Source organism: Microcaecilia unicolor, chromosome 13 (genome assembly GCF_901765095.1).
Source record: "Microcaecilia unicolor chromosome 13, aMicUni1.1, whole genome shotgun sequence".
In the NCBI taxonomy this organism is placed as follows: domain Eukaryota; kingdom Metazoa; phylum Chordata; class Amphibia; order Gymnophiona; family Siphonopidae; genus Microcaecilia; species Microcaecilia unicolor.
In genome coordinates, this window is record NC_044043.1 from 27,728,541 (window position 1) to 27,749,808 (window position 21,268).

Sequence of the window (21,268 nt, forward strand, 5' to 3'; positions counted from 1 at the left end):
GGTATTTTGCTAATCCTCTCTCCCTTGATTTCAGGTTGTAGTTTTTCCCAAAATTTTCCAGCCGTTCCCCTTCTAACTTTTGTTTAGTCTGCCATGCTCCTCCTATGGCCCTGGGTTATTTATAAAGTGCAGGATGGAAGTGTGCTCCACATTTCATTCAGTGCCAGACAGCCAAGAGAACTGCACACCCGGAGCTTTCCTTAGGTAAGTCACTGAGGACTGCTGGTCTCTATTTATTTATTTTATTTGTTACACTTGTATCCCACCTTTTCCCACTTATTAGTAGACTCAAAGTGGCTGTTAACATTCCTGCAATTGAATGCTAAATTTGAGAGAAAAATTAAGTAAGAAGGCATCTCAAACCTATGGAGCAGCAGGTGATAGTAGGGTTTACTGCCAAATAAGGACAGCAACGTTTTAGCTGATTAGATTGTAAACTTCCCAAAGCCATATGCTGCTAGATAACATTGATCCATGCTGTCTTCCTCCTTTCAGATACACAGCCAGATTCATGGTTTAGGGTGGATGAGGGTCATTTTTCAACTATTACTGCCATTTACACAAACCTATAGTGACTGGAATGGAATAAAGCATAATAACTTTCAGTTTTTCAACCATCCATGCATCGGGGTGATGCAGTAACCTTGTGTTCGAGCCACGTGCTACAGCTCAGGTCATAGCATAAAGAATTCCAGGATTGTAGGTATGTTTTTGATGCAGACTGGGAAATTCTAAATTTTAATAAGACTTGAGTTAATGGTAGTATTTCTCGCCTAACAATTTGACACATCTTGGGTATTTATAATTCTTCGAGGACAAGCAGGCTGCTTGTTCTCACTGATGCGTGACGTCCACGGCAGCCCCCTCCAATCGGAACTTCTGTAGCAAAGGCCTTTGCTAGTCCTCGCGCGCCAATGCGCACCGCGCACGCGCGGCCGTCTTCCCGCCCGAACCGGCTCGTGTTCGTCAGTCTTCTTTTGTCCGTGCTCGGGACGGTCGTGTTTTTGCGCCGTTCGCGCCCCTTAAGTTGACCCTCGCGCGTCTTTTGACTTTTCGCTATTGAAAAAAAAAAAGGGAATTTGGAGAAAGACCTTTTCGGTCTTTTTTTCCCTTCCCGTATTTCCACTTTTTTGCCCCGTTAAGTTTACTTTCGTTTTCGGGGTAGGCCCCTTTGAGGCCTCGGTTCGAGTTTTTTTTCTCTCCCTCTTTTTGGTGCCTTTACCGCAATTACGAGTTTTGATTTCGCCGGCGTGATTTTTCCGCCCATGTCATCGAAGTCTCCCAGCGGCTTCAAGAATTGCACCCAGTGCGCCCGGGTAATCTCGCTCACTGATAGGCACGCGTCGTGTCTTCAGTGTGTGGGGGCTGGGCACCCCCCGCAGGCCTGTAGTCTTTGCGCCCTTTTACAGAAAAGGACTCAGGTAGCGAGATTGGCCCAGTGGAACGTGTTGTTCTCGGGCTCTTCGTCGGCAACAGCACCGGGGGTATCGAGTGCATCGACGTCGACAGCGTCAAGACCTCCGACCTCGGCATCGGCGGTATCGGCTGCATTGAGGCATCGACCCTCTGCATCGTCGGTACCGAGACATCGGAAGGCTGCGTCGGCGTTGGTGGTACCGGGACCTCCACTAGTGCTGATGTCGTCGGACGGTGGTGCTTCGACCGGAGTGCAGGTGAGGGCTGTCCATTCCCCTGCTGGTGGCGGTGAGCCTTCGGGTGGGTCTCCCCCTACCCTGAGGGCTCCTGCGGTACAGCCCCCCCGAGACCGACCTTCTTTGGCCTCGGCCCCGAGGAAGCAATGGTTGGATTCTACGTCCTCCTCGTCGGTACCGGGAAGTTCCGGTGACATGCTTCGTTTGAAAAAGTCAAAGAAGCATCGACACCGGTCTCCTTCCCGCATCGGTACCGAGAGCTCTGGGTCGCCGAGGGAGTCGGCACCCAGTAGGCATCGGCACCGGGAGGACCGCTCACCCTCTGTTCAGGAGGTGTCGATGCGCTCCACCGTGGACAGCCCGGAACATCCTCCGCGCCCGGAACAGACTCTGACTTCGACACCTGCATCGGCTTCTATGTCTTTCTCCACAGCCGCCCTGCACGAGAGTCTCCGGGCCGTCCTTCCAGAGATACTGGGAGAGCTGTTGCGCCCTTCCCCTCTGGTACCGGGGGTGCTTGCGCCACCGGTATCGTCGAGTGAGGCGCCGGCTGGCCCCTTGCCCGGGGTGAGGTCTCCAGCATCGGTGCCACTTGCGGTACCGACTGCGGTCGCCTCCCAGGAAGGCTCCCCGACGACGTCGGCGGAGGGAGCTTCGCCGGTGCTGGTGAGGGAGTCTACCTCTCGACGCTCACACCGTGGCCGTGTTTCCACGGAGTCGAGTTGGGCACGGCTTCAGACACAGGTTCATGAACTTATGTCTGATACCAATGGTGAGGCCTCGTGGGAGGAGGAGGAGGACATCAGATATTTCTCTGACGAGGAGTCTGATGGCCTTCCTTCTGATCCCACTCCCTCCCCTGAAAGGCAGCTTTCTCCTCCCGAGAGTCTGTCTTTTGCGGCCTTTGTCCGGGAGATGTCTACGGCCATCCCCTTCCCGGTGGTTGTGGAGGACGAGCCCAGGGCTGAAATGTTTGAGCTCCTGGACTATCCTTCTCCACCTAAGGAAGCGTCCACAGTACCCATGCATCATGTCCTTAAAAAGACATTGCTGGCAAACTGGACCAAGCCTCTAACTAATCCCCACATTCCCAAGAAGATCGAGTCCCAGTACCGGATCCATGGGGACCCAGAGCTGATGCGCACTCAGTTGCCTCACGACTCTGGAGTTGTGGATTTGGCCCTAAAGAAGGCTAAGAGTTATAGGGAGCATGCTTCAGCGCCCCCGGGCAAGGACTCTAGAACCTTAGACTCCTTTGGGAGGAAGGCCTACCATTCTTCTATGCTCGTGGCCAAAATCCAGTCTTACCAGCTCTACACGAGCATACATATGCGGAACAATGTGCGGCAGTTGGCTGGCTTGGTGGACAAGCTCCCTCCTGAGCAAGCCAAGCCGTTTCAGGAGGTGGTCAGGCAGCTGAAGGCGTGCAGAAAATTCCTGGCCAGAGGGGTGTATGACACCTTTGATGTTGCGTCCAGGGCCGCTGCTCAAGGTGTGGTGATGCGCAGACTCTCATGGCTGCGTGCCTCCGACCTGGAGAATAGGATCCAGCAGCGGATTGCAGACTCGCCTTGCTGAGCGGACAATATTTTTGGAGAGAAGGTCGAACAGGTGGTAGAGCAGCTCCACCAGCGGGATACCGCTTTCGACAAGTTCTCCCGCCGGCAGCCTTCAGCTTCTACCTCCTCAGGTAGACGTTTTTATGGGGGAAGGAAGACTGTTCCCTACTCTTCTGGTAAGCGTAGGTACAATCCTCCTTCCCGACAGCCTGCGGCCCAGGCTAAGCCCCAGCGCGCTCGCTCTCATCAGCAGCGTGCGCCTCAGCAAGGCCCCTCGGCTCCCCAGCAAAAGCAAGGGACGAGCTTTTGACTGGCTCCAGCAGAGCATAGCCGACATCAATGTGTCAGTGCCGGGCGATCTGCCGGTCGGGGGGAGGTTGAAACTTTTTCACCAAAGGTGGCCTCTCATAACCTCCGACCAGTGGGTTCTCCAAATAGTCCGGCAAGGATACACCCTCAATTTGGTTTCCAAACCTCCAAATTGCCCACCGGGAGCTCAATCCTACAGCTTCCAGCACAAGCGGGTACTTGCAGAGGAACTCTCCGGCCTTCTCAGCGCCAATGAGGTCGAGCCCGTGCCATCCGGGCAAGAAGGGCTGGGATTCTATTCCAGGTACTTCCTTGTGGAAAAGAAAACAGGGGGGATGCGTCCCATCCTAGACCTAAGGGCCCTGAACAAATATCTGGTCAAGGAAAAGTTCAGGATGCTTTCCCTGGGCACCCTTCTTCCCATGAGTCAGGAAAATGACTGGCTATGCTCTCTGGACTTGAAGGACGCCTACACGCACATCCCGATACTGCCAGCTCACAGACAGTATCTGCGATTTCAGCTGGGCACACGTCACTTCCAGTACTGTGTGCTACCCTTTGGGCTCGCCTCTGCGCCCAGAGTGTTCACGAAGTGCTTGGCTGTAGTAGCAGCGGCGCTTCGCAGGCTGGGAGTGCACGTGTTCCCCTATCTCAACGATTGGCTGGTGAAGAACACATCCGAGGCAGGAGCTCTACAGTCCATGCAGATGACTATTCGCCTCCTGGAGCTACTGGGGTTTGTGATAAATTATCCAAAGTCCCATCTTCTCCCAGTGCAGAGACTCGAATTCATAGGAGCTCTGCTGGATTCTCGGACGGCTCGTGCCTATCTCCCAGAGGCGAGAGCCAACAACTTGTTGTCCCTCGTCTCGCGGGTGCGAGCGTCCCAGCAGATCACAGCTCGGCAGATGTTGAGATTGCTGGGCCACATGGCCTCCACAGTTCATGTGACTCCCATGGCCCGCCTTCACATGCGATCTGCTCCCAGTACAGAGCTCTGCTGGATTCTCGGACGGCTCGTGCCTATCTCCCACAGACGAGAGCCAACAACTTGTTGTCCCTCGTCTTGCGAGTGCGAGCGTCCCAGCAGATCACAGCTTCCCAGTGGTTTCAGGCTGCTGGGGATCTAGAAGGCGTGATCCACCTGTCCACGAGTTTTCTCCACTCCCTGTATTGGTGGACGATTTGGTCCAATTTGACCCTGGGACGTCCTTTCCAAATTCCTCAGCCTCAAAAAGTGCTGACTACGGATGCGTCTCTCCTGGGGTGGGGAGCTCATGTCGATGGGCTTCACACCCAAGGAAGCTGGTCCCTCCAGGAACGCGATCTGCAGATCAATCTCCTGGAGTTACGAGCGGTCTGGAATGCTCTGAAGGCTTTCAGAGATCGGTTGTCCCACCAAATTATCCAAATTCAGACAGACAACCAGGTTGCCATGTATTACATCAAGCAGGGGGGCACCGGATCTCGCCCCCTGTGTCAGGAAGCCGTCAGCATGTGGCTTTGGGCTCGCCGTCAGGGCATGGTGCTCCAAGCCACATACCTGGCAGGCGTAAACAACAGTCTGGCCGACAGACTGAGCAGGATTATGCAACCTCACGAGTGGTCGCTCAACTCCCGAGTGGTGCGACAGATCTTCCAGGTGTGGGGCACCCCCTTGGTAGATCTCTTTGCATCTCGAGCCAACCACAAGGTCCCTCAGTTCTGTTCCAGGCTTCAGGCCAACGGCAGACTGGCACTGGATGCCTTCCTCCTGGACTGGGGGGAGGGTCTCCTGTATGCTTATCCTCCCATACCTCTGGTCGGGAAGACCTTGTTGAAACTCAAGCAAGACCGGGGCACCATGATTCTGATTGCTCCCTTTTGGCCTCGTCAGATCTGGTTCCCTCTTCTTCTGGAGTTATCCTCCGAAGAACCGTGGAGATTGGAGTGTTTTCTGACCCTCATCACACAGGACGAAGGGGCGCTTCTGCATCCCAACCTCCAGTCTCTGGCTCTCACGGCCTGGATGTTGAGAGCGTAGACTTTGCCTTCTTGGGTCTGTCAGAGGGTGTCTCCCGCATCTTGCTTGCTTTCAGGAAAGATTCCACTAAGAGGAGTTACTTCTTTCTATGGAGGAGGTTTGCCGTCTGGTGTGACAGCAAGGCCCTAGACCCTCGCTCTTGTCCTACACAGACCCTGCTTGAATACCTTCTGTACTTGTCTGAGTCTGGTCTTAAGACCAACTCTGTAAGGGTTCACCTTAGTGCAATCAGTGCATACCATTACCGTGTGGAAGGTAAACCGATCTCAGGACAGCCTTTAGTTGTTCGCTTCATGAGAGGTTTGCTTTTGTCAAAGCCCCCCGTCAAACCTTCTACAGTGTCATGGGATCTCAATGTCGTTCTCACCCAGCTGATGAAACCTCCTTTTGAGCCACTGAACTCCTGCCATCTGAAGTACTTGACCTGGAAGGTCATTTTCTTGGTGGCAGTTACTTCAGCTCGTAGAGTCAGTGAGCTTCAGGCCCTGGTAGCCCAGGCCCCTTACACCAAATTTCATCATAACAGAGTAGTCCTCCGCACTCACCCTAAGTTCTTGCCAAAGGTTGTGTCGGAGTTCCATCTGAACCAGTCAATTGTCTTGCCAACATTCTTTCCCCGTCCTCATTCCTGCCCTGCTGAACGTCAGCTGCACACATTGGACTGCAAAAGAGCATTGGACTTCTATCTGGAGCGGACACAGCCCAACAGACAGTCCGCCCAATTGTTTGTTTCTTTTGATCCCAACAGGAGAGGAGTGGCTGTGGGGAAACGCACCATGTCCAATTGGCTAGCAGATTGCATTTCCTTCACTTACGCCCAGGCTGGGCTGGCTCTTGAGGGTCATGTCACGGCTCATAATGTTAGAGCCATGGCAGCGTCGGTAGCCCACTTGAAGTCAACCACTATTGAAGAGATTTGCAAAGCTGCGATGTGGTCATATGTCCACACATTCACATCTCATTACTGCCTGCAGCAGGATACCCGACGCGACAGTCGGTTCGGGCAGTCAGTGCTTCAGAATCTGTTCGGGGTTTAGAATCCAACTCCACCCCCCTAGGCCCATGTTTATTCTGTTCCAGGCTACACTCTCAGTTAGTTGGAAAAATTGTTAGGTCAATCTCAGTTATGTCCTCGCCGTTGCGAGGCCCAATTGACCATGGTTGTTGTTTTGAGTGAGCCTGGGGGCTAGGGATACCCCATCAGTGAGAACAAGCAGCCTGCTTGTGCTCGGAGAAAGCGAATGCTACATACCTGTAGAAGGTATTCTCCGAGGACAGCAGGCTGATTGTTCTCACAAACCCGCCCGCCTCCCCTTTGGAGTTGTGTTTTCTCTTGTCTTTGTTTTGCTATGTACGGGACTGACGAACACGAGCCGGTTCGGGCGGGAAGACGGCCGCGCATGCGCGGTGCGCATCGGCGCACGAGGACTAGCAAAGGCCTTTGCTAGTGAAGTTTCCGATTGGAGGGGGCTGCCGTGGACGTCACCCATCAGTGAGAACAATCAGCCTGCTGTCCTTGGAGAATACCTTCTACAGGTATGTAGCATTCGCTTTTTGTGTTGAGTCTGGGAACATTGAGGGGCTCTTTTACTAAGGGACGCTAACGGATTTAGTACATGCTAATTGTTAGCATGCTGTGCTGCCCATTGTATTCCTAAGAGCTTTATGGCATTTACACACTAATTAATTATGCACGCTAAATCCATTAGCGTGAAAGGACCTCTTAGAGATAATGTTGGTGAAAGGAGGGGGGAAGGTGAAAGAGTTATTTTAGTTTAAATGGATGGCAATGCTGATCTTAGGAATTTTTTTTAAATTTATTGTAGGGGATTGGGGAATTATGGATGTTTTAACACTATTATATATATTAATAGTCACATTTCTAAGGGCCCTTTTTACTAAGTTGCGGTAAGCACTAATGTGTGCTTACCACAGCTTATACTGACTTACTAAGGGGAGTGCTCAGGCATCCTGCAGTAATTTTGGGATCAACGTATGCTACCCATGTGCTAAAAAAATAGATTTGGGGCTAGATTCAGTAAATGATGCTCGGTGCTGAGCACCCATTACAGGATAACATTGCGTGCCAGTGTCGGTGTCCAAATTGGGTGCTGAAACCAGTATAATTCCCGGCACCCAATTTGGGCAAACATCCCCAGTATTCTAGAACACTGCCCCAACCCATCCATGCCCCCTTTTGGGCTGCATGTGTGCCCCAGGGCTGCCAAGGGGAGCAAAATTCTCCGGACCTAGCTTCCAAGGAAGGCCCGGCACCAGGACTTCAGAGGGCAGTGACAATCACCACGGACACGGGAACAAAACTTTTTACCACCCCGTGGGAATGGTAAAAAATTTTGTTTCTGCGGTAAACAAATCTCCTCCTCCCCACAGGTGTCACATACAGGATCCTGTAGCCTTCAGCGATCACAGTCAGAGGCCATCTCCATGGCCTTCCTTCTGTGTCCTGCCCTCTCTACTGCAACTTCCTGTTTAGAAGTACAGCGGGTGGGACATGGCAGAAGTAAGGCGTAAGGCTGCGGAGATGGTCTTTGACTGTGAATCACTGCCAGTGGGGAGGAGGAAGGAAGGGGAGAAAAGCAGCAGTGGTGGTGGTGGGGGGAGAGCAGTAGCAGGAGGCGGTTGGGAGGGAGCAATAGCGACAGAATGGTTTGTCAGCAGCGGTGATGGTGGGGCCCTGAAGATTTTTTTGCCCTGGTCCAGCTTTGTCTCTCAGCGGTCCTAGTGTGCCCAGTTCCAAATTGGTGACAATTAGCTCCAATTAGCACCCAATTATTGGTACTAATTTAGGGGTCCTTTTATTAAGCTGCGGGGGAAAAGGGCTCCCATGGCAACCGATTATCACCAGGTTAGTGCTGCGCTAGAGAAAAAAACATTTTCTGGAATGCGCGCTCCAGACAGAACTACCTTCAGTGGCCGGCGGTCGTTCCAATGTTTGGGATCGGCAAATCTGGGGGTTAATTTTTTTAGCACTGGGTGTGGGTCTGAGGGCAGAGAGTAGGCATGCTCTGCACTAATCGGTTAGCAGAGCTACATTGCTGCACATTAACGGATTAGCGTGTGGTTAAGCACATGAGCCCTTACAGCCTACAGAATAGGTGACGGTAGGGCTCATGCACTAATGGGAAAATTAGCCTGCGGCCATTAATTGAAAAAATTGGAAATCTGGGAATGACTTTACTTCAGTTTGTTAAAGGGCCCCTGAGGTTCTGTTTTAAGGTTTATGTTTACTGTTGTCATTACTACTGTGTTGCTGTTAATCTATTTGGGGGCACTGGAACTCATTTTCAAAAAGAGGAAAACATCTCAAAAGTGGCATAGAGTGGTTGGTTGATGGATAGTTTTCTCACCAAAATGTCTAAATCACGATTTTTGAAAAGGCAGAATTAGGATGTTTTACGTTAAGTTTGGCCAAATAGCAAGGGGACGGGGGTGCATTGCAGGCATGCTTTGAGTGGGACTTGGGTGGGCTTGAACTAGATGTTTTTCTGCGATAATGGAAGAGAAAAAAAAGGTTCAGGTCAGAAAAGAATTACATTTTTATCTAGATCTGTTTCAGTCATGACTAAGTAAAAAAAAAAAAAAAGGTACCATAACTGATCACTGTAGGCATGACCCCCTCTTATGTAGCCTGATATGTACTGTCAATGTCACAGCTTTGGGGGTTGGGAGGGGGTCAGTGACCACTCCAGATATTACGCCCATTCCTAAGAAAGCAGCAAGCATGTGGATGGTGTAGCCTAGTGGACAGTGAACAATGGGACCCAGGTTTAATTCCCACTTTCATTTACAATATGGATCCCTCCTGTACCTAAATATATAAGTGACCTGCAAGTCTGGGGGCTACTGTAGTTAGGGACAGTAGGTTTTCTCTGTCTCTGGAGGGGGCAGGATTTGTGCCTGGGTTCTTTTTTGTGAAGTCCACTCCACTTACCACTAAGACTGCCCCTCTGCACTGCTGAGAGGTCAGTGTGTCCAGTTCACTAGGAATGCTGCCAGACAGACATCCCTATAGCTTGTTTTTCTATGTTTTTCCCTGGGATTTCTTTTTTTTTTTAATGGTACTTAAAGATAGAGATGTTGAGCATGAAATGTCAAGCTTGAAGCCATAATCAAACCAAAAATGTAAATATTTTTCTGGTTCAGTTATGGCTGTGAGCTATACATTTCTTTGAGATGTTTTTGGCAAAACGTCTCAGTTCAGACTTCGACATCATGTGGGGGGGGGGGGGGGGGCGGGATTTTATATATGGTGCCTAAAAATTCAGTGTGGAAAACATTTCTGCTCAAGCCTATTCTATAAGCTGCGCCTGGATGTCCAACCACCACCTGAAACTGAACATGGCCAAGACCAAGCTCATTGTCTTTCCACCCAAACCCACTTCTCCTCTCCCTCCACTCTCTATTTCAGTCAACAACACCCTAATCCTCCCCGTCTCATCTGCCCGCAACCTCAGAGTCATCTTTGACTCCTCCCTCTCCTTCTCTGCCCATATCCACCAGACAGCCAAGACCTGTCGCTTCTTTCTCTATAACATCAGCAAATGCCCGTTTCCCCGCCTATAACCATGCCCCCTTTTTCCTGTGCACACTATCCACCTTATAATTGAAAGAGAAAAACGCCTAGATTTCGACCCAAATTGGGAGATAGACGTTTATCTCACAAAAACGAATAAATCGGTATAATGGAAAGCCGATTTGGACGTTTTCAACTGCACTCCATCGCGGAAAGCGTACAAAGTTGACGGGGGAGTGTCGAGGCGTGGCTAAGGTGGAACTGGGGCGTGGTTATCGGCCGAGGAGAGATGGACGCCTTTCGCCGATAATGGAAAAAAGTATGCGTTTGTAGCTAGAATTTAGGGCACTTTTCCTGGACCCTGTTTTTTTCACGAATAAGGCCCCAAAAAGTGCCCTAATGACCAGATTACCCCCAGAGGGAATCGGGGATGACCTCCCCTGACTCCCCCAGTGGTCACTAACCCCCTCCCACCACAAAAAACGATGTTTCACAACTTTTTTATTTTTCACCCTCAAATGTCATACCCACCTCCCTGGCAGCAGTATGCAGGTCCCTGGAGCAGTTGTTAGGGGGTGCAGTGGACTTCAGGCAGGTGGACCCAGGCCCATCCCCCCCTACCCGTTACAATTGTGCTGCTTAATGCTTAGTTGTCCAACCCCCCCAAACCCACTGTACCCACATGTAGGTGCCCCCCCTTCACCCCTAGGGCTATAGTAATGGTGTTAGACTTGTGGGCAGTGGGTTTTGAGGGGGATTTGGGGGTCTCAACACACAAGGGAAGGGTGCTATGCACCTGGGAGCTCTTTTACCTTTTTTTTTTGTTTTTGTAAAAGTTGCCCCCTAGGGTGCCCGGTTGGTATCCTGGCATGTGAGGGGGACCGTGCACTACGAATCCTGGCCCCTCCCACGAACAAATGCCTTGGATTTATTCGTTTTTGAGCTGGGCGCTTCATTTTCCATATCACTGAAAAACAAAAACGCCCAGCTCACAAATTGTCGAATAAAACATGGACGTCTATTTTTTTTTCGAACATACGGTTCGGTCCGCCCCTTCACTGACCCGTTCTCGGAGATAAACGCCCATGGAGATAGACGTTTTCGTTCAATTATGCCCCTCTATGTTACAGTTACGCTTAGCAAGTTGTGCAAAGTTCTAATTATTGTTAATTAGTGCACATTATTCCTTGTTAAGTGCTGTTAACAACACTAATTAGCATATTAAGTTACATACATTGTTATAGAATACACTCGGATTTTCTGAAGTGCTACCTGTTCCGTGCACAGGGCCCAAGAGACAGGCAGCGCTCCGGAGTCTCAATGCGTGGGTGAGACGATGGTGCAGGGAGGGTAGCTATCTATGAAATTGTAAACATGGAAACCTCCAACCCTCAGCCTCATGTGTCCTACAAGGCCTCACTAATGGTCACTATGCCATTTTTTATTGCTTAATTGTACAACATCTTGCTCTAATGATAAGTGGTCAAATTTCTAACATGATGGGCAATTCTTTTTCTCTCCTTTAAGAAATGGAGGATCCAATTCAGTTAAAGGAGGAAGGCAACAAGTTTTTCCAGGCCAGTGATTACGAACGTGCCATTGAGAGTTACAGCAAAGCGCTCAAGCTGATTAGTGACAAGAAGATACAGGCGGTGCTTTATAGAAATCGGGCTGCCTGCTACCTGAAGAAGGTAAGGTACTAAAAGCTCTGAAAATGCAGAGGTGTTTGAGCAGTGGCGTAGCCAAGGGTGGGCCTGGGTAGTAACCTATGATGTGACTGTCAGGGATTCCCAAGCCCAACAACTGTCCCTCCTGAATACCTTGTAAATAGCAGATCTTCGCCTGCAGCAAGCAGCGACTGATACATACTACTCGCACCGGCCCCACAGCCTTCCCTCTGACATATTCCCACCTATGCGGAAACAGGAAGTTGCATCAGTGGGAAGGCTGTGGCGCCAATATGAGCAGTGTGCATTAGTTGCTGCTCGCTGCCAGTGAAAATCTGCTATTTAAAAGGTATGTAGGAGAGGGGAGATGTTTGAGAAACCATATGACATGCAGGTGAGAGAAGGAAAGACCATATTACCTGTGGGATGCGGAGAGGTTCTTCTGCCAACCCATCTTGGGCCCAGGCCCACCCAGAATTGGGTGTCTGGCTACGCCCCTGTAGTCTGAGGCAGGCTTCTGCTAGCACGGTGCAGAAAGAATTACCGTATTTTTCGGACTATAAGACTCACTTTTTTTCCCCAAAATTTGGGAGGAAAATGGGGGGTGCGTCTTATAGTCCGAAGGTAGCGAGTTTTGGATTGCCGTCCCCTACTTACGCGATGCCATGTTCCCTGGTGGTCTAGTGACGTCGGGGCAGGAAAGAGCCCCCTCTTTCCTGCCCATCGCGCTGCTCTCCGTGCTCCTGACTGCTTCCTGACGGTCTCGGCGATATCGCCGAGACCGTCAGGAAGCAGTCAGGAGCACGGAGAGCAGCGCGATGGGCAGGAAGAGGGGGCTCTTTCCTGCCCCGACGTCACTAGACCACCAGGAACATGGCATCGCGTAAGTAGGGGACGGCGATCCAAAACTCGGACAAGACGCACCGGAGCACCTAGGTTTTAGAGGAGGGAAAAAGGAAAAATTTTTTTTTCCTATTTCCCTCCTCTAAAACCTAGGTGCGTCTTATGGTCCGGTGCGTCTTATAGTCTGAAAAATACGGTATATAAAAATACGATTTAATTATTGTCACAGTGTGTATACCTTTATACACACACACACATGAGCAGGGAATGAAAGTGCACACAGAAACGTCATTTTCAGATCTCTGTATGCACATTGCACCCGTTTCTCTGTAGATGAGGTGTAGCTAACTGCCATGCCAAAAATGTTGGGAATGCCTTCAATAGTTACCGCAGAGCTTTTGAACCTAATGTACCCTAAATTTTGCAGTTCTTGTGCGTTAAGAGAAAGGGAATAGGAGTTGTTGCTGTGGGAATCAAACCCAGTTCCCCAGGATCAAAGTTCACTCCACGAGTCTACTCCTCAAATAGGCCCCTCAATGCTTTGTATGGCTGCTGCTGTTAATCACTAGAAGTGCACAGCACCCCACCCCTCCTTATTCCTTTGGGCTTCCAGTGCAATTAGATCTGTCCTGTTCGAAGGACGTCCGTCCTCAGGGTGACAGTGGTCAGCCAGGGGCCACAGACTCCAGTTTGCTCTGGAATTCAGCCAGGGTAGACCCTGAGTCTGGAATCTAGATATTGCAGTTGAGGGAAGGCTCAGACTCCCCTGGTGTCTCTCTTTTGAAGGCACATTGCACCGATTTCACACACAGGCAGCAGACCTGGTTGATTCCAAGCATAGAACTTTATTCTTCCTGCTTGCTCAGTTTCAGAAATAGATATTTCAGTAGTGTAATGTAATATATCATTTCTATTCTGCTAACTCAGAGGCACATTTTCAAAAGAGAAAACATCTAAAAAGTGGCATAAAGCAGCATTTGGATGTTTTTCTCACAAAAACGTCCAAATCAGTATTTTCGAAATCTATTTTTCAGACGTTTTTCTATGCTATTCTTCTGCAATGCATCCAAATCTCATGTCAGGGGCATGTTAAGGGCGGGATTTGAGCATTCCTAAGACTTTGGGCACAAAACAAAACTGTCTAGAAATAAAACTAAGACATTTTGAGCTAGACCTGTTTTTACAATCAATGGTTCTAAGCCATGCAGACTACTGCAACGGAATCTATGCGAGATGTAAAGAACAACTCACAGATCTACCAACCAGAACCAGAACCGGATCATCACGAACATACCTAAACCTCCACTATCCAAATTGCAAAGGACTCAAATACAAAGCAACCTATGCATCCAGCTTCTCCTACACAACTATGGAACACACTGTCAAAAGCTGTGAAAACAATCTATGACCATCTAAACTTCAGGAAATCACTAAAAACCAACCTGTTCAAAAAGGCATACCCTACCGACCCAACATAAATTACTAGACTTGGCAACACAGCAAAACCAATGATTGTACTGAACAATATACAACCTTCCCTCTTTTCGCCCCCCCATGGTGCCTGAAACACACCTACGTTACTCGACCACAACATAACCTTGTATTTCTCTCTACCGGACTTGGCGAATGCCTTTACGGTACTATGTAAGCCACATTGAGCCTACAAATAGGTGGGAAAATGTGGGATACAAATGGAACAAATAATAAATAAGGTAGAAAAAGGTGCCTTAGATGACCACTGGGAGGGAATCAGGGTTGACCCTCCCCCCCAATACCTCCCCAGTGGTCAGTGACTCCAACCCCCCCCCCCCCCCCCAAAAAAAAATGTGAATAAAAACATGACTTTATTAGCCTCTGTGACAGCCTGTGAAGTTGGGTACAGTGCAGTATGGAATACAGGACTCGGGGGTGGTGGGGCGGTCCGCCCCGGGTGCACGCCGCTGGGGGGGGGGGGGGGTGTTGGCTCTGCTGCTTCCCTGCTCTCTCTGCCCCGGAACAGGTTACTTCCTGTTCCGGGGCAGAGAGAGCAGGGAACCAGCGGAGCCGACGCAGCTCCCAACGACAACATGCACTCGGGGCAGAGCGCCACTGGTAAGAATACACTCCGAGGGGGGGGGTGCTGCTGTGCGCCGTGCTGCACCTGGGGGGGGGGGGGTGCGCAGCAGCGACCCGACCCGGGTGTCAGCCGCCCTCGCTACGCCACTGCTCAGGTCCCTAACTCCCTGTAGTGGAGACTCTGACCCCACCAAAAATTACCAAAACCCTACTGTACCCATATATAGGTGCCCCCTTCACCCATAAGGGCTATTATAGTGGTGTACAATGGGGGGTGATGGGTTTTGGAGGGTTCAGGGGACAAGATAAGGGAGCAAACGTGATATGTGTACCTGGGAGCATTTTTATGAAGTTTGCATCAAATCCAGTTACCTGGTTCTCAGGTTGCTGCACTAACCACTAGGCTACTTCTCCACTCTGTATAATTCCCTGGAGTGTATTACCATCAGTAACAGAGATACTGGGGGGAGGGAGGCAGCTTTTGCAGCTGTACCAGAGATTCAGTGTGAAGGGATCCTTCCCTGCTGTGTTCAAAAAAAGTGCCCCCACTTGGGTGGGAGGGTACAAACCACCGGATATTTAGCGCTATTTAACCAGTCAGAATGAATGCTGACTGGTTAAATAGTACTTAACCAGCTATCCTTCGATAGTCCAAGGGGGATAACCAGTTATATCATGAGATATCACCAGCTATCCGCAAGTTTTTAAATCAGGTTTAGCATTCATATTTAGCTGCATCAAACCCTGGTATATCTTTGGCCAGTTTAAAGACAACCAGCTATGTTTGAGTATCAACATTGCCGGTTTTTGTCAAACCGCCCCAAAAACCCCCTGGGTATTCAATGCCAGTTGCCAGAAATGGCCTGGCATTGAATATTCTGGTTTAGCAGAGATCGCAGGAGACCAGCTGTCTCCCGTGGTCTGAATATTGGGGCCAAAATGTCTATGTTTAAGTGTGTTTAAGATTAAGCCTCTCATGTGCACTTCTTTAAAAAGGTTAGCGATGCACAGAGGATCCCAAATTAGAAAGAGGATGGTATAAAACAAAACCTAAATGACTCATGCATGTTGATTGTGGTGAGTGGTGCTTAGACGGCAACTCCAGCTATGAGGAATTAAGGCAGATTCTACATTCTGTATCCTGTGTCTGGCAAGACAGATTAGGATGTTCAGGAGAGGACTTTGACAGCAACTCCGGTAGCTGGGACATAAGGATAGTGTCAGGCAGATCAAGATCATGCATACATATTTTATACCACATTCATTCATGCTTTAATCATGAATTGATAATGAGTCAGACCGTTGGGCAAACTGGAGACCGCTGTCATTTCTATGTTTAAGGGTTAGGAGACATGTTTAAAGTATTACTCAATTCTTTTCTTTTTTTTAGTGCTACATTTCCTCTTTGTAGAATATCTTTCTGTCACTGTCCTTTACAAACTTACCCCCTGTTTCCTAAACCGCTTGGCAATGCCAACACAGCCCATTCAAAGTGAACAGGCTGTGTCGGCATTAGTGCACAGCTTAGTAAACAGGGGGGTTAATTTTTTTTAAAAGTGCCCTCACTGTTCCTTTATTGCTGACCCAGGTGTTGCCTCCCACACCATGCCTCATCCCATGTACTGACAGCTGAGATGAAATCCTCTGGCCACCTCTATCCATTCTGTGTTGTGGGAAAGACCTAGCAGCAGAGGCAGCTGACATTAACAGGGCCACCGAGAGACTGGGCCGGGCCACTTCCACACCGCTCTCAGCGTAGGCAAAATATGTGACTTCTGCAGGACTTCTGTGGGGTGATGCTTGCTGCCATGCAGGAATCCTGTAAAATTGTCTGAGCCAAACAGGTTTAATGCCATATGTGTAGCTGAGTATTCACTTGTCTGTCAAAACCAGTCATTTAAATGTCTAATTCCGCAGGCTACCGTCAAATATCTCAAACTCAGGAGGCCCAAACCCCCGTATTCTCTTGGGATCTGCAGAATCCGCATAGCAATTTTCGCTTTATTTCCCTTCCACAGGGATTTCTGCAATATTTTATTTATTTGCCGTTCTACTTTCCTTGGAAGGTAGAGTGGGAGTGTTTGAAATACATACAACCATCTGGGCACGATCATCATGTTGCCAAGCAAAGAGAGCGGGAGAGGTTGCCACAACTTTAATTTGTCCGCCATATCCTCCAGTAACCTGTTCACATTCTGGGCACACACCTGAGCTAGGTTCTGGGGGATTTGGACTCCCAAGTACTTGATCGCATCTTCAGATTCCTTCACTCCCAACTCCTCTAACCCTGTGTCACCCACCCCAGGAGAGATGGCGAGCCAATGTGATTTGTGTGCATTGATTTTGAACCCCGAAAGAGCACTGTATTGTACTATCCGCACCCAAAGCTGTCTCAATGAATTCTGGGGGTCTCTCATCACCATCATCAAATCGTCTGCAAATGCCAAAGTCTGCACTACTTCTCCACCCATGTCCAGGCCCTTTATCTGCTCATCTTTCTTTAGAGTGCGAAGTAGCGGCTCAATAGACAATAAAAACACCAGCCCTGCCTCCCAATCTCGGCTAAGCTTCTGAGGATCTATTCCTTCTGCACAGGATTCCTTTATGTTTATCCCACGCATGCTTGAATTCCGCTACCGTTTTCATCTCCACCACTTCCCGTGGGAGGGCATTCCAAGTATCTACCACTCTCTCCGTGAAAAAATACTTCCTGACATTTTTCTTGAGTCTGCCCCGCTTCACTCTCATATCATGTCCTCTCGTTCTACCGCCCTCCCATCTCCAGAAAAGGTTAGTTTGCGGATTAATACCTTTCAAATATTTGAACGTCTGTATCATATCACCCCTGTTTCTCCTTTATAGAATCTGTTCGCACTCCGTTAATTAATACAGATGCAGTAGGTTTAGTGTATAACGTTTGCACGGCCTGTAGATACCAGCCATCCAGCCCTGTATATTGTAACACTCCAAACAAGAACTCCCATCCTATTTTATCAAATGCCTTTTCGGTGTCAAGGCTTAGGAGGATGGCTGGTATTTGATTAACTTGACTGTAGCTCATTGCCATCCAGCAGTTTGCGCACATTAATGGAGGAATGTCTGCCTTTCACAAATCCCACTTGCTCAGGCCCTATTATATGGTAAATGTTTAGCCAACCTAGAGGCCAGTATTTTTGCTAGTATTTTTATATCAACATTCAAGACCGAGATGGACCGGTAATATTCAGGTTTATCCCCTGCTTTCCCTGGTTTGGGCAGTAGAGTTATCAGTGCCATGTTATTATGTCGGGGAAACTGCCTGTCTCTACTGCGTCCTCAAGATAGGCGTGCAGCGCTTGTAATGCTTTCTGAGGTATCATATTATAGAACTCACCCGTTAACCCATCTGGGCCTGGGGCGGAATGAAGCGGCAAGGATTTAATGGTGTCTTGGAGTTCTTTGCCAGTGATTGACCCATTGAGAGTCTGTAATGCCAAGGGAGAGAATTTTGGTATCGTTGATGCTTCTAAATAGCTTACTACTACTTGACATTTCTAAAGCGCTACTAGGGTTACGCAGCGCTGTACAGTTTAACATAGAAGGACAGTCCCTGCTCAAGGAGCTTACAATCTAAAGGACAAATGTACAGTCAGTCAAATAGGGGCAGTCAAATTAGGGCAGTCTAGATTTCCTGAATAGCTTAGGTGCCGAAGGCGACATTGAAGAGGTGGGCTTTGAGCAAGGATTTGAAGATGGGCAGGGAGGGGGCTTGGCGTAAGGGCTCAGGAAGTTTATTCCAAGCATAGGGTGAGGCGAGGCAGTAAGGGTGGAGCCTGGAGTTGGCGGTGGTGGAGAAGGGTACTGAGAGGAGGGATTTGTCCTGTGAGCGGAGGTTACGGGTGGGAACGTAAGGGGAGATGAGGGTAGAGAGGTAATGAGGGGCTGCAGATTGAGTGCATTTGTAGGTTAGAAGGAGAAGCTTGAACTGTGTGCGGTACCTGATCGGAAGCCAGTGAAGTGTCTTGAGGAGAGGTGGTGATATGAGCATATCGGTCCAGGCGGAATATAAGACGTGCCGCCGAGTTCTGAACGGATTGAAGAGGGGATAGATGGTTAAGTGGGAGGCCAGTGAGGAGTAGGTTGCAGTAGTCAAGGCGAGAGGTAATGAGAGAGTGGACGAGAGTTCGGGTGGTGTGCTCAGAGAGGAAAGGGCGAATTTTGCTGATGTTAAAGAGAAAGAAGCGACAGGTCTTGGCTATCTTCTGGATATACACAGAGAAGGAGAGGGAGGAGTCGAAGATGTCTCCGAGGTTGCGGGCAGATGAGACGGGGAGGATGAGGGTGTTATCGACTGAGATAGAGAGTGGAGGAAGAGGAGAAGTGGGTTTTGGTGGGAAGACGATAAGCTCGGTCTTGGCCATGTTCAGTTTCAGGTGGCGGTTGGACATCCAGGCGGCAATGTCGGATGAGCAGGCCGATACTTTGTCCTGGGTTTCCGCAGTGATGCTTATAAGGGATTCTTTATCTATTCTTTTATATTTTTGGTATATTTGGCTGAAATGTTCTCGGAATATTTTTGCTATTTTTTCGCTTTTTGTATGTATTTGACCTCTCTCGTCTTATAGCTGATATCACTCTATTCCCTCCCCATGTTTTAACCACTCGGGCAAGCAGGGTCCCTGTTTTGTTTCCAAATCTTTGCAGCCTGTACTTATAATATATAGTCCCTTTATGTGCCCTTTCCTGTAGCAAGGAGTTAAGTGCCACTTGTGCAGCTTGTAACTTCTCCCTATGTTCCTTAGTTGGGTTTTGGATATATTGCCGTTTAGCTCTCCTTGCCCGTGCTTCTAGCCGCACTATAGCTGCTGTGAGTTTTCTCTTCCTTGCACAGACATATGCTATTATATCTCCTCTCGGTACCGCTTTTGCTGTTGGCCAATACAACTCAGAGTTATGCTCATGTTGCTTGTTATAACTGGCAAATTCCTCCCATTTTTATTCACAAATGCTTTAAAGTCTGCATCTGCGCCAGATAAGTTGGGAATCTCCATCCTGCTTGACCCTGATAGAACTTCCCTGGCTCCAAGTCTATCCATACCATGGCATAATCTGTTACTTCTTCAGGCCCTATTTCCACTGCGTAAACTTTTTGAAATAGTTTTTGCCCTACTAAAATGTAATCAATTCGAGAGAGGGTGCCATGGGCTCTTGACATATGGGTGAGATCTTTTTCTCCAGAATGCAAGACGCGCCAGGCATCTACTGTATGTGTTGCTACCATAAAACGAGAGAGAGCGCTCTAGCTCTGGGCCCCCCCCCCCCCCCGTGAGCTTTCCGTGACTCTGAGCAGTCTAGCTGGGGGTCTGCCACCATGTTTAAATCTCTCATTATCAATCGTTGTAAATTAGAGTACTGATTACAATGTTGAATTAATTCTTGGTAAAATCTTTGGTCATAGGTGTTGGGCCCATACACTGCCATTACCAATAAATCCAGGCCTTGAAGCCACATGCGCACTAACACATAGTGGCCCTGAGGATCCTGTACTAACAATTTCGTTTTAGCTGCCAGACCTTTCCGCACTAGAATAGCTACTCCCCCATGTCTTCCTTCTGATGACGCTGCATACACCTCCCCCACCCAATCTCTGGCTAGTTTCTGGTGCTCTTCTGCTGTGAGTCGTGTCTCTTGCAAACAGGCTACATCCGCCTTGTGTCTTTTAAGTGCTGTTAAGATTTTGCTTTTTTTAATTTGAGAAACCCCCCCACGCTCCATGTTATAAATCTCGTTGTTTTAGGTTGGGTCATACTGCCATGAAATTATTCTCCTTCTACAGTTGAACAGCTCCACCCATTCCCCCTACGCTCCCTTCTACCTCTACTCCTTTCCCTCTGCTCATTAACTCTATGGTGCCTTGCCCCTCCCTCATCCCCGCCTATTCCCTCCCGTCCCCTCTCCCAAACCCCCCCCCTTCCTTCCCCCTAACTGTCCCACCATTCTCTTGAATGTGGAAGTAAGATCGAATTGATGGCCCCGTCCCTCAACCTAAGTCCCCACTATAACTCATACTCAAACCGTTCCTAGAACTCCCGTGACCCGTGATACACCTAATTTCCTCCTGTAACGAGGAATTGTACCTGGTTAGCTCAGGGTGATGCCCGTTTGCCCAGGTTGTGTTCTCCAGCGCCCATGTACTCTGTTTCAAGTGTCCAGCGGTTCTCCAGTACTCATTTTTCTCAAATTCTCAGTTGCTTCTTCTGGCGATGTAAATGTTTTCCAAGTGCCATTCAACATATCTTTTAGTTGAGCTGGATAATTAAGCATGAACCTTTGCTTCTTTTCCGCCAGTCGCTTGCAAATTTGTCCATAAGCTCTTCGTTTCTCCTGCACCAGCATTGAGTAATCTTGGAAAATTCTCACTTTGTTCCCCTCGTATTCCAGTGTGTCCCATTTGAGACGTGCGCCCCGCAAAATCTCTGACTTATGAATAAAGTTATGTACTTTAATAATTACCACTCGCGGGCGGTTCTTTTCTTTTCACCCGTTTTCCGGCCCACCGGTGGGCTCTCTCGAGGCACAACGGGCCCACACTGTCTGAAAGGGCAAATTCCGCCTGCATCCACCTTTCCAATAGAGTTGACAATGTG

The 21,268-nt window shown here is 49.1% G+C and overlaps 1 protein-coding gene across 1 annotated transcript in view; it reads left to right on the forward strand.

The window, feature by feature from the left end:
* The first annotated feature begins 367 nt into the window (after positions 1–367).
* LOC115482645 (protein unc-45 homolog B-like) overlaps positions 368–21,268 on the forward strand; it is a 249,113-nt gene continuing 228,212 nt past the window's right edge. The window contains 3 exon segments of the mRNA XM_030222599.1: positions 368–377; positions 496–703; positions 11,605–11,768. Coding sequence (XP_030078459.1) covers positions 11,607–11,768 — 162 coding nt within the window. The 5' untranslated portion in view covers positions 368–377; positions 496–703; positions 11,605–11,606.